The sequence below is a fragment of the Porites lutea genome, chromosome 7 (assembly GCF_958299795.1).
Source record: "Porites lutea chromosome 7, jaPorLute2.1, whole genome shotgun sequence".
Lineage (NCBI taxonomy): Eukaryota > Metazoa > Cnidaria > Anthozoa > Scleractinia > Poritidae > Porites > Porites lutea.
In genome coordinates this window covers 14,470,989-14,484,321 of record NC_133207.1, presented here as the reverse complement: position 1 = coordinate 14,484,321, position 13,333 = coordinate 14,470,989, and the positions used below count along the sequence as shown (strand labels likewise).

At 39.0% G+C, this 13,333-nt stretch overlaps 4 protein-coding genes across 5 annotated transcripts in view; 1 reads left to right on the top strand and 3 right to left on the bottom strand.

The window, feature by feature from the left end:
• Positions 1 to 2,272, top strand: part of LOC140943267 (fibrinogen-like protein 1) — a 5,610-nt gene extending 3,338 nt beyond the window's left edge. The window contains exons 2-4 of the mRNA XM_073392335.1: positions 466 to 678; positions 990 to 1,370; positions 1,621 to 2,272. Of these exons, the coding sequence (XP_073248436.1) occupies positions 466 to 678; positions 990 to 1,370; positions 1,621 to 1,883 (857 nt within the window). The 3' untranslated portion in view covers positions 1,884 to 2,272. The remainder of the gene's footprint in view (positions 1 to 465; positions 679 to 989; positions 1,371 to 1,620) is intronic.
• The window catches only part of LOC140944987 (L-asparaginase-like), a 255,222-nt gene that overhangs the window by 87,842 nt on the left and 154,047 nt on the right, over positions 1 to 13,333 (bottom strand). The window lies entirely within an intron of this gene.
• Positions 2,928 to 4,169, bottom strand: LOC140944991 (uncharacterized). Its single transcript, XM_073394108.1, has one exon. The coding sequence runs from the start codon at positions 4,102 to 4,104 to the stop codon at positions 3,214 to 3,216; it is 891 nt and encodes a 296-aa protein (XP_073250209.1). The 5' UTR covers positions 4,105 to 4,169; the 3' UTR covers positions 2,928 to 3,213.
• LOC140944994 (uncharacterized) lies at positions 4,861 to 5,844 on the bottom strand. Its single transcript, XM_073394111.1, has one exon. It carries the CDS (start codon positions 5,644 to 5,646, stop codon positions 5,017 to 5,019), a length of 630 nt encoding a protein of 209 aa, XP_073250212.1. The 5' UTR covers positions 5,647 to 5,844; the 3' UTR covers positions 4,861 to 5,016.

Here is a 13,333-nt window from a genome sequence, read left to right as displayed (position 1 = left end):
CTTAAATTTTTTTAAAATTTTCTAAATATCTTTCTCAAACTCATTAATAATTCATAAAGAAAATTCAAAGGAAATTAATGTTTAAGGAGTGTTTGGATATCAGATGAAAAACTGCTCATTTTTGCATCCTTAATTTCTCCTTCAAGAATGATTTTGTTTGAGAAGAAATATCAAACATTCGACACAGTGTTTCATCACGAGATGAAACACCTCGAAGTTCGTCAAAAATACTCCGCTGCGCGTCGTATTTTCAACTCTCTTCTCGGTGTTTCATCTGGTGATGAAACACTGCATCTCATGTTTGATATATTACGAGAATCTCTTCTAAATATCTGAAAAAATATAAGGATATTTGTGTCAAGGCCTAATACGAAGCATCTGCGGAAGTTTTAGTATCATTTCTTCTCTAACTCGTTGTCCATTGTAAATGTGGGACAGTTGTTTCCCAAAACTGCTCATACTAAGGAGTTAAGATGAAATGTTTTGGAACTATCCTGTTCGCTTACCTTATCGCGGTACGTGCCAAGTCTACAGTAAAACTGCCACAGAAAGCTCACTGCAGTGTGACTCAACTGTGTGGACCAAACTGCACTAAAATCGAGCAGCAACTGGAGGAAATACGACAAGAAATCAGGGCCTTGAGAGAAAATAAAACTACTGGGTCTGGCTACGGAAAAGGTTTCTAACTCGCTGAAATACTATTCTTAGTTTATGAGTTCTTAGCTGTTCTTCAGGAGAAATTTTGTGAACAAATTATTTATGGTACCTCGAAGAATAAGATAGAAAAACGAAAGAAATAATGATAATAATGTGATTGCTCTACTTACTGGGATTAATTTTTAGTTTACAAGAACTGCGCTAAAGTGGCCTTAGATGAAAATATTATTAGTCTTATTATACAACAAATAAAAGTGGATGCCTTCACTGATTTAAAATGTAGAAAGTTGAGAGGAATAGTTACATAACCCTAAACATTTTGCTATTTTCAGTTTACAAGAACTGTGCTGAAGTTTACAAAAACGGTGACACTATCAGTGGAGTGTATAAAATCAATCCTGATGGTTTGGGCGAGTTTGAAGTGTTCTGTGATCAGAAAACAGCCGGTGGAGGTTGGACGGTGTTTCAGAAGAGGCGAGATGGCTCTGTAGATTTCTTTCTCGGTTGGAATGATTACAAAAATGGATTTGGCAATCTGAACGGTGAGTTTTGGCTCGGTTTGGACAAGATTCATCGTCTGACTGTAAGCGGTGGTTATAAACTCCGTGTCGACTTGGAAGACAATCATGGAAACACTGCATTTGCAAACTACAGCTTATTTTCTGTGACAAGTGAGAGAGCAAAATATCAGCTGAGTTTGGGAAGGTATTCAGGTTAGTTAACTACTTTGATTGAAAGAGAATCAGACTGCGAAAAAAAAGATGCTGTCGATGGGCAATTTTTTTCGCGGCAAGAACTACAATACAGAAAAACTGCGATAATTGAAAAGTTAACGTTTGATTTATTTTAATTTGGACAATGAGCAGTAAAAACTACAGAAAGTTAAATTATTGGGGTAGATGCAAATATATCTCTGCAAAAAAATGTCCGAGAAAACATGACAAATATCTATTTTTATTGTAGGCACTGCTGGAGATTCTCTTGATTATCATCGTGGTATGTCATTTTCCACCAGGGGCCATGATAATGATAAGGACGGCAGCTACGACTGTGCCCTCATGAAGATGGGCGGTTGGTGGTACAATTCTTGCTACAAATCCAATCTGAATGGTGTTTACAGTCCCGCCAAGGTGAATTTCGACCCAGGAATGAACTGGTACCACTGGAAAAATAACTGGGTCTCTGTCAAGAGTTCCGAGATGAAGATACGTCCGAAGTGTTTTTAAGATTTTGCAGTCAAGTTAAGTGAATGTCTCTAAGGGGTGTTGAACAATGTAAGGTTAACTCTTTCAGAAGCGTAAAACATGAAACACTTGACTTTACTTCAGGTGCTGTGAGCATTCAATTATTCTAGACTGGTGGTCGGCCCATATATAAAAGCTCAGTCTTCTTCCTTCTTTCTTCCTTAAAACCATGATTATGTTTAACTACAGGCCTATCAAAGCTGCCAGCCAGTACAGACATCTGTAGTTCGGAATTTGTTCAGGGGGGCATAAGGACATGTACCTGACAGCACCGTTTTTGTTTTGCTTCTTCTGTCATGTAATGTACTGCTAAGCTGTTCACGTTTAATGAATAACATTCAAACTGAAGACATTCTTAAATCATGCCAAAAGCAAGAAGGTAAAATGAGATAAAGCGAATATTTACAGCATTGCCAATATAAATTTGGTCATAGCAGCGGCATGTTTTTTTTAAGCAGGCAAGGGGTCGATTGACGAAAAGAATTCATTGAACGATATAACTGGGTGTCTTTGGCTTATATACACCAACTTATTGTTTTTTGTATAACTGGGCACTAGCTGCACTCATAGAGCGTGTACCGGATAACCTCAGCTCGACCCTGGATTGAAGCATGTTTCAACCCAGTAGAAAACCCTTCTTTGTTGGATGTTTATACAGACATATATGCCTTTCGCTGCGTTTTAAACAAATAGAGATCACAGGTGAGCTAAATAGAGTTCCAGCGCTATCTGACAGATTCATGTCATGTGACTGACATGCGAGAGTCCAGCTGCTGGGGACACTCTGAGCATGCGTGGTACTAGTAACAGCTGCAGCAAAAATATAGGCCATTTTCCAATTACCTTCAGCCACTTTTTCGATTCAAAGTGAATCCTGGTGATCATCGTTTTATATGAAAAAGACTTCTCATCTACGCGCAAAGTAAATGTATTTCTATATGAATGGTTTCGAATAAGGCCTCCCTTAACAAAGAGGCTGAGCGACACGCGAAATGGGTTATTAAACATGCATCCCAACTGAGCGACAAAGAATGAAAAGTGATATTTTGCAGTTTCACACGATAAATGGTTTTAGAAGATACATGTTAATCAACTAATAATCTGTTGACAGAAAGAGGAAATTGTCAAGACACTATCTGTACCTTTTGGCTTATTGTTAATACAAGGCCTCCTTCGAAACAGTGCCTTGACATGCGCCCTTCTAGGTTATATATCTATATATCGATTTACAAGATTTCATAAATCAAATTATTGACAAAGATATCTTTTCTTTTACGTGTATCCCATATACCCTAATGTCAGCGGTGTTCTTCTAATTACACACGCACATATGAGCCGGACAGTACCCATTCCCACAATTCACCACGCACCAGTGGTCTATAGATGTTTGTCCAGCCCAGGCTCCCGTCGCCTTGCAGCCGCTTGGATTAGGGGCATCTGTGGGAAGAGGCATAGTCGTCACAGGAAGCTGAGTAGGAGGAAGGGGCTCTTGTGTAGAAGGAAGGGGCGCTTGTGTGGGAGGAGGGGGTTGTTCTGTCTGTGGAGAGGGTGGGTTGGTTGCTACGCTACCATCACTGGCCGTAATCCTAATATCAGCACAGTTCACAAAAGTTTCCTGCGGTCCGTGACCTAAGCCACACCCATCTGCATCGCAGCCCCAGTTATTTCCCACAGTGTACCACCACTGCATCACGCAATGATCACATGTTAGGCCTTTGGGTAACACAAGCCTGATCTTGAACACATCATTTCCATGGGAGGTTATCTTCCACTTTTCTTGTCCGTTCGGTTGCTTCAGAACATACTTCAGCTTTTCTTGTGTAATGGGAGGACTGCCAATCTTACCCACGCGAAACACAAAGAACCCCTGATGATTCGAAGTAAGTTCCACAACTACATCGATCTCCTGGCCTTCTCTGTAAGTCTTCGTGATGATTCTGTTGTTGGCATATTTTCCTGGATAAACGTGGGGCTGTTCCTTCTTATGATAAGGGTCACCACATACTCCACACTTCCCTTTGTTGGTGCTCCACTGGACATTAAAACCGCCACAGTTCAACTCGTTATCTGTGTAGTGGGGTGGATTGTCAAAGCCATACCTCCAAGCAGCATTTCGACTGGCGGGATCAATTAAGCGGCCATGGCCAGATACTGATAGGATTAAGCTTACGCTTAGAACAAAACTCAACTCTGTGAGAAACATGATCGGGAGGTCTTGCAGTAAGAAATATGAGAGCAAACTAAAAGAACTGGATATAAAACGTCAGCTTTCAGTGAACACAAGTCAGGAAAGTCAGAGCAGCTGAACTTCCTGAATTGACACATCTTGTGCGTCCTCCACGTCACCTAGGAAGTAGCTGCTACACCCTGGACAGCTGAACACTTATTGATTCCCTATATTTTTTGAAAAGCAAGGATCATTTAAGAATCAAATTGAATCTGACATCAGTTTTACGCCGGTTTTTTTCCCAACAGTGGTTCAAAGAATCTCTTTCTGAAAATACGCACGTGAGTAAGTAGTGAGTTCTTGACGTAGAGGTCCTGTTGTAGAGCTTTGTATCATATAATTGAGACTTTAGAAATAATATGGAAGATGGCATTGGTAAACTACTTTGTTAGTTGTTTATTCAGCCACACACACACTGAGTTCATGTCGTAGTTCGTGAATAGAGGGAGCAGCTGAACCTCACTGCATTCCTAACTCAACTACATACATGTGTCGAAGCGACATTGCAAGATTGACATGACTGACATTGATAGGGTGTACAGAACATGTACCGTAAAACAAAAGGCGTACGATACACACTCAGGATATGGAAAGAGACATTTTCGGAACGCGCGTAACACTTTTTAAGTTTGTTTCAGACGCAAAAAATACGGTTAGAGAAAACTCAGACAGAAAGGCATCTTTTACTTTTTTTAATATATATTTTTTATTCCAACTGCGACAAACAGCATTTACAAGTATGCAAAATTAGCCCTGATGGAACTCAAGTGGTATCACTTCATTACTCTCCTTATTACTCACTTGTCTACGTTTTTCCTATTACATTCCCTGATTTCAATACAAAGTTAGTTTTTCAATTATCTCGGGGCATCATCTCGAGAGAAACATCTATCCAGTGATTTTGATGTCAGCACAGTTCACAAAAGTTTCCTGTGGTCCATGCCCGTTGCCACACGTTCCATCTCCATCGCACCCCCAGTTGTTTCCCGCGCTGTACCACCACTGCATCACGCAGTGATCACATGTCAGACCCGTGGGCAGCAGTAGCTGGATTGTGAAGACTGTGTTCAAATTGTTAGGTAAAATCCATTTCGTCTGGCCATTGCGTTGCTTTAGAACGTACGTCAGCTTTTCTTCTGTAATGGGAGGTTTGCCAATATTCCCCACACGAAAAACGAAGAAACCCTTGTGGTTCGAAGTGAGGTGTACCTTAACTTCAACCTCCTGGCCTTTTCTGTAAGTCTTGGTGATGATGCCTTTGGCGTATTTACCAGGGTGGATGAATTCCGGTTTTTTGATATCGTACGGGTCCCCGCATACCCCACACTTCCCGTTATTTTTGTTCCATTGACGACTGAATCCACCACAGTTTAACTCGTTGTCTGTGAAGTGCACCGGATTGTCAAAACCGTACCTCCAAGCCGCGTTACGACTCGCGGGATCAATCAGACGGCCATGGCCGAACGCTGATACGATTAAACCCAAACTAACGACAACAGCCAGCTCTACACGCAACATGACTGAGCAACCTTACGATAAAAGAAATGAAAGCAAACTGAGGCCTTACAAAGCCAGCGATTCCTTAAAAGTTGCCAGCCAATGCATCGATGTATTATTTCACCTGACTAACTTCAAGAAGGTTGAAAGCAGCTGAGTTTTGAAATACTGACGTCTCCTGACATTGTGTCATTATATCGTAAAGCCCAGACAGATCTGCCGATCATGCTATCCATCACTACAGTGTAGAACGTTAGTTTGACTTGCCACCTCGCAGTCTCAGCGGCAACTGAAGTACGAGTGAATAAGTCACGTGCATAGCATGTGCCTGTGATTAAACAAACCACACCATGCATCTCACGTGTTTGTACTGGGATTATCAGCATAGTACCACGATCACTGTCAAAGACAACACACACAACAATTTCAAAACCAAAACAAAGTAGACATTGTTAGACATAATTAACGCCAAAAAGGTATAATGTTCGGATTTCAGAATAATCGTTTGCAACATACCGCATATTCTTAACTAACCAATTTTGCACTTTGAGAGAGGTCTAGTACTTTATGAATGAAAATATTAACGAATACAGAAGCTCGTTCCATCTTTTTACTTGCTTAGATATTATGGTAAGGAGGGAATGAAACGAACATTATAAACAGATTTCTCTTTATTTGGACCCACCCAAGATGAATAAAACACCTTAAACCCCTAATAGTCGGCTTGTACACAGACTAAATATATTAGTACTATTTCACAATAAGACGGAATGTGCATCTCGGACCATTTGTTTCCTTTCAGTCTTTGCACATCTTGAGTTGATTTTTATTATACAACATAAATTCCAAGAAATGTTTCCAACTTGATTAAAAATAAAGTAATTAGAAACAAATGAATATGCAGCAAAGATAATCCATAATTGGCACCACAAAGTCTATCTAAAATAAAAGAGTGGCTTTAAAAAATCTCAGTTCAGTTTGCATTAAAATTTGATTAAACAACGAATAGACACAAGCAAAGCAACTTAAAAATATATACTTCGTATAACTACTGACCCTTCCCCAATATAAACTACTGCTATAACTTCTTTAAAATCTCTGCTATTGTTCACGTTTGTGTAATGTATTTAAAAAGTAAAATAATCTCTAAGATAAAGTTTTCAGTTTTGTGTATGCTCTATTACATGTTAAGTCTAAGTATAATGCTTAAGGGCCACTGTCAGAGCTGAATTACTTGGTTCTTTCTGACCAGAAGTATCAATAATATCCTAATTTATTCCTTGGAGTGCTGTGGCATGTTTAATCGCTTTCTGTGCAACGGACTTAAGAGCTAATCATCAAGAATGTTGTTGTTAGCTTTGTTAATTCAAATCTAGCAGATTCAGTAAAATACGAGTGGTCCTTCACTATCTTCTTGACAGCCTTTTCCAGGGATTGAGATAGTGTGGAGTGCACAAAGAGAAGTTAGCAGAGATGGGGCGGCGAGAGGGCGGATTTCACGTTATCCTTCACAATCTGAACGTCTGGAAGAGATTGTCTCATGGATAATAGGATGCAGAAACTACGCGAGCGCGGGTGAAAATCGCCTCGAGACACAGGAGACACAGGAAAGAGAGACACTCGTCGGCGAGACTGAGGAAGAAGAAAAAATTAAGGTCCCTCATTGCTCCTATTCCACCGTATCTCGCCTGTCCTCGCGCACGAAGAATCTCATACGCGCTCGCGTATTTCGTGAGCCCTAATGCGGGACTAGTCGTAGTACACGGAACTAGTGGAACCACAAAAACAATCTCAAACTTCTCTGTTTACAAACTAAATCTTCCTACTTACAGTTCTATGCTGGTGGGACCTGGCTTGAACTCATCTTGCTCCATGAATTCGAAACATCTCGTCCTCATGATGTCCTTTTTGGTTTTGTAGTGCTTGAATTCGAAAAATGTCGCTGTACCTTCGCATGAAAGACAGGATAAAACGACAGAAGAATATACTATGAGGAAAAAGATTTTCTTACCATTTCAACATCTCAAAAGAATGGCACGTTCGATACCCCTGAATTAGCCTGCGTCGAATGCACTCGTTAAGTTTTTTGGTAGGTTTTATGTTCTCCCTTCGCCCTTATAAAACAGGCTCATTCAAAAGTATGGCCTGACTGTCAGAAGGAGAGTGTTGGCTGGTAGGCTGGTAGGCTGGTTCTTCTTTTTAAAATTTCTTTCCATCACTAATTGGTTAGATCAAGAGGCCAACGCTTTCCGTTGGTTTTATACGTAATGTTTCCCTATAATCTGGAACACTTTAAATGATCCGTCTTTTTTCAAATTTCACGTGATATTTTGATTTAACACTTTGTGTTATCGTTACGCGCGCGATTGTTTACCGCTACTTGGATTTCAAAGTTTATATGCAGATCTATTGCGTTTGTTGCGATATTTAACACATCCGCTACTGAATGATCGGAGGTTTTGAAAGCTAATCAGTATTTGTTGCTTTCCTGTAATACAAATGTTTCTACAAGGCTTAAGCAAAGAAGTTTTTAAGCGACGCACGTCAACCGGAAAAGAGTCGTGTTTCTTTTCAATATGACATGACGCTATCAAATTTGTATTTCCAAGTAACTTTTCTCTCATAGAGACGATTTGCCCTAAAATTAGGTCAAAATCACGCCCCAAGATTGCAAAATGTCCACTTCCCTCCTCGCCTTTCGATAAAGGTATAGAAAGGCAAGAGTATCCTCTCTAGTTTGAAGCAGAATATATCAGCGGTGTTAAGTTCCGTATTCTTGATCATGTGGCGGTTATTCAATAATCCGAATCAGGTGCCCATAACCCTGTCCATATTTGGTGTAGTTTTAACCTTTGTTCAATATTTTTTTTTGCCTTCCTGAATACCCAGAGTGCCAGAGGTTTTGCTTGTGGGTGCGGATTTTTCGGTGTCGGCCGCAAGCACTGGCGGCAAATGATCAAATGAATCAAAACTTGAAAATCACCTTGTAAATTTTTCATTTTCAATTTTTAATAGTCAGACAGTCCAACCTGTGAGTACGTACAATCGGGATGTATTTTTAAATAACCGACGAATCACGTGAGCGCCGAGGGTGCGAGCCACCAAGGGGGTCTGGAAGCATGCTATCCGAGAAAATTTTGAAATTTTGATGCTCTGAAACGCTATTTTAGTGTTCTGAGAGGGCGATTTCATTCTAAAATGTTCGCTAAATTGAGTGTTATTTTTATGCTTATTTTTATTTGAGTGTTTTCACATACAAGTACTCGATTTTGTTTTATATTTCAGGCGGTATATTTACGTTTTCAGGGTATCAGTTTCAATTAAGCGCACTCTCTTTTAGGTGTTCTTGTGTATTTATCAAAACAGATGTGAAAATCGGGTTTTTTCCTATCCCGATCGCATATTGGTCGGGATTCGGGATTTTCGAGCAAAATCGGGAGAATCCCGGGGAGATCGGGATGGTTGGACATCCTGAATTACTGATTGAAATTCAAATGGCCAAAAACCACACGCGAGGTGAAGGTTACACTTCCGTTTTCCTGTTTAATGTTCAAGTTTTTTTCATTTGCAACTATTACAGTTTATATGTTATTTTGAGGTTGAAATTCGAAAGAATAAAATTAGCCTTCCTTTAAAATAAGCACTCCTCTATCTTTTGTCTCTAGTGTCCCATTTACGATAACTGAAACTGAAATCGTTTTTAGAAGTAATTAACTGAATTAACCCCTATCAGTCCAGAAGCAATGGTTGAGGTCACACTAGAGAAAGTTTACTATAGTAAATTCAAGTTTACCATAGTAAACGGCGCCGTAAGTGTGACCGGCATTTTTCTCTTTACTATGGTAAACTCTACCTTGGTTAATTTCCATGACTACCGCGGAAAGAAAAAAGATGACCCATCACCGATAACCATCTAGTTACCAAAAAAAATAGGTGGGTATATCTCTAGTCTATCTAAACTTTGTTTGTTTTGTTGACATTTTGTCATGATTTTTGAGAAAAGTAGTTTCAAAAACGGTCACATAACAGAATAGCTTTAGAACATCGGTGATTGCTTTTTCCACAGTGCTTCAAGGTTTCTGTTTCTGTACATTTCTTCAAACCATTCTAGGGTTCGAGGGTAAACCCACGCTTGCCTTCGCAATGCCGCTCTTTCTCTAAGAGTACGTCTTCGATGGGTGATCAATGAACCTGTCACTAAAACATCTTCACTGACTTCGTATTCGAAACCAAGGTAGGTAACAAGGGAGCGCATTCTTCTTGCTCGTCTGAGCAGCAGAATTAAAAGCAAAATGCTCACAACAGAAAACAATACTCTCTCAAATTGAACCATCTTTGTACACTTGTGAGGGTCACGCTCAAGAAGTTACAGTTCAGTAATTTCAATTTAGTCAGCTGTCATAGCATGCCATCATTTGTTTTACTTATCACTCTCACGTTACCGATCACGCGAGAAAAAACGCCTGGAAAGTTTCAAATGCCTTTTTAAGTGGACCTGTCAGGTTTACTACGGTAAAGAAGACGTTACGAAACTTACCATAGTAAAGCCCTTTTTACCATAGTAAAGTCTCTAGTGTGACCTCAACCATTATCGGTGTTGTAAACTGTTCATTGTAAAATAAAGCTTACTGTAAAACGGTGAAAAGGCTGATCGGCTGTCCTCAGTCCGTTGCAAAGATACTCCTCCTGACGATTTTACAGATGGTATAATTCTTGCTTCCTATCGTTGCATCGAAGAAGATAATTTTGACTGTAAACTTGCCTCTCCTTGCGAATTCTATTGACCGAATACTGAAACGTCGGCAGTCGGTGTTCCCTCCCTTCGTCGGCTTCTTCTGCAGTGTAACTGTAGTATTTTGTTGCTAAGTCTTTACATATAGTATTCGTGGTCGCTGTATAACCTCTGTCTCTAGTTGACAGTGTTTGTCTTCGATGTGCCGTTACTCGCGCTGAATTTAAAGTCGACGTCCTCGCTCTTGCGGAGTTTTGTTTGTAAATCTTTCCCAGCGAGGATTTCCAGCCACTTGTTGAATCCATCGTTGTTGAGTTTGCTGTTCTGTTTTATTTACCTGAGATATTGGGTGGTGACTCACCGACCGTAAACATTGTTATAATTCACAGATGAAAAAACCCGTCTTCAAGAAGAAAACCCAGAGCTTTGTGGTCGATGGCAATCGGTTGCCTGGAAACCCATAGTGCACTTTGACGTCACTACTGGATGACGTCAAGGCGGACACCAACCAAACTCGATAGATTTATAGCCAAGAGGAAAATCACGCTGGCCTTGCGATGCTTGAGTGATACACGCGCGCTTCGCGCGCGACGACATTATGAACCTCGCGGCTCGGCGCTCCGCGCCTCGCTTCGCGAGGAACTATATTTTTTTTATCAAGAAAAGATTTCTTTAACTCAAAAGGTGTTGGCTTAGGAAAGGAAAGTTCAAATAAAAACATCGACTACAGTTTTGAAAACTAGCTAGCTAGCTTTAACTTGTACCCTTATTCTTCTGATTGGTATTCTTCGTATAAAATAAGAAACTCTTCTTCAGTAATTGAGCCTTCCTGCGAAAGAAATGACAAGCGAGTTTCGCACATGACTTCACCGTCCTCTGTTTTTGTTGTCCGATCTAAAATTGAAAATTTTCGCGGCTTCTTACCGTCATGGCCCCAGGCCGCCCTTATACGCATCCAACCGTCCCAGCCTACCGTAGTGACCTATCTTAAAGTCCCTAGTATTCTTTGTGAACTGTCGCTCAACTCTCTTCTAGTTTATCTCCCATTACATTTGAATGTAATAGAAGTTGTAGTATAACGTATTGTTATTTCTGCGGTCCTCGGCCGAAACAGCCAAAATAGACCTAATGGTTTTACCGATTCATGTTGTACTGCGTAGTTGAGCTGAAATAGGCCGACAAATTCACTCCTTCATTCAAAACCGAAAGTGTGGTCACGCTGGATGTATAAGGAATATGATTTTTATGACATACCGTATAAAGGCTTTTCTGTTTAGGTTTTTCCAGATCTAAACAACGTTGGACTTAAAATGTAATAATTGGTTTTGTTCTGTTTTCTTGTCCCTCTGACCGGTATTACGTCGGAAGGTAATACCGCTCAGCGGGTCACACTAGATAAGTAAGGAAAATGACCTCCATTTAGCCTCACTTGGATTTTTATGACATACCTTAAGGCTATTCTGTTTAGGTTTCTGTTTACTCAGAACATAATAAAAAAGGAAATGTACTTCACCACAGTGATAATGCAATTTAAATGAGGCCAATTTTTTTCATTTGGATCATGCAAATTAAGGTAAGCTTGAGTGATTATACTTATATTTTGTGTAAGCTTAGTTTTTGTCAAATAGTTTGTGAAATGTTTGAATGTTTTCAGTTTAGGTTCTGTAGTGAGAAAGTGAATTGTGGGTAAATAATATTAAGAAAAGCATACTTACATGAGCTGCCCTCGTGATATTAAAACTTAATCCTTAAACCCCTTTCCAGCTAACTGTAACTTTTCTTTTCTTTTTTAGCTTTTCAGATTTTCAAATTTTCAAAGTTTTGCAGAACTATATAGCTACTTTTTTCCTGTCACCTGCCTGACTATGAAAATTACTTAACTAATGAAGTTAAATACTTTTTTTATGAACAGTAATAGAGACTTCTGTGATAATGTCTGTGCCTTGATGGCCAAGCTAAACCAAGCCCTCAGTATATAGCATTCATTCCAGTTCATCTGGCAAAAAGTTTGTGGTTATTTGAAGACTACTGATGTGAGTATCTCTACATTTTTGCGAAGACCATCATTAATGAGGATCTGATTGATATTGTCTAGTTTCATATGAGACCTGAAGTAATACAGTAACCATATCAGTCCATGGATCTTTCATATACCACAGATATCAGCCCTTGATATGTAATAATATTCTATGGTATGTTCAATTACTTGTTTTTGTTTAGCTAATTACTATGTTTTGAGACACCAAGGTGACCACTAGCTGTGTTAATAAATCAAAGTTTGATAATGGATACCAAGTCGATAATAAAAAATTATTAAATTGTACATAAATAAGGTTTAACAAATATAATTGAGTACTGTCAATTGGATTGGAATATAGAAACAACATTAAAATGGCCTTAAAGGCTTTTGTGAAGACAATCCAAAAACACCTTTTGTACATGGCATAAGTAGAAAAAAGAATGGCCATTTAAATGTTTTGTTCATTATAATGCAATAATTATATAAGTTATACTCAACGTTTTTAAAATTTACTGTTATATGTAAATCACAAAATCAGGCACAGATCAAGACTAATCATATACAATAAGTATATTCTTTTTATATTTTTTGTATACAATTATTATGTTGATTTAGCAGATTGCAGTCGATGTTTTGTATATATAAAATGTATACATCACATTGAATCCAAAACAATTGTGGCGTAAAAGACATACGTTTTGACTTGTATACTTTTTGTATACAATTCTGTTCCGAATTAACGTAGGCAACATTGATGCTATACAAAAAGTATATAAATGTATAAGAAATTTATAGATCGCAAAGCGCACTCAGGCTCCTCATGTACTATACAAAAAGTGTACAAAGATGTGTACTTTTTCTACACACTTTAGTTCCAAAAGTACACTACAAAATGTATACTTCATAAATGTACACAAAAAGTATATAAATGTATACAAAATGTATAGATCGCAAAG

Bases quoted from the DNA above. Each gene is read 5' to 3' on its own strand.
- LOC140944991 (XM_073394108.1), bottom strand. From the start codon at position 4,104: ATGTTTCTCACAGAGTTGAGTTTTGTTCTAAGCGTAAGCTTAATCCTA.
- LOC140944994 (XM_073394111.1), bottom strand. From the start codon at position 5,646: ATGTTGCGTGTAGAGCTGGCTGTTGTCGTTAGTTTGGGTTTAATCGTA.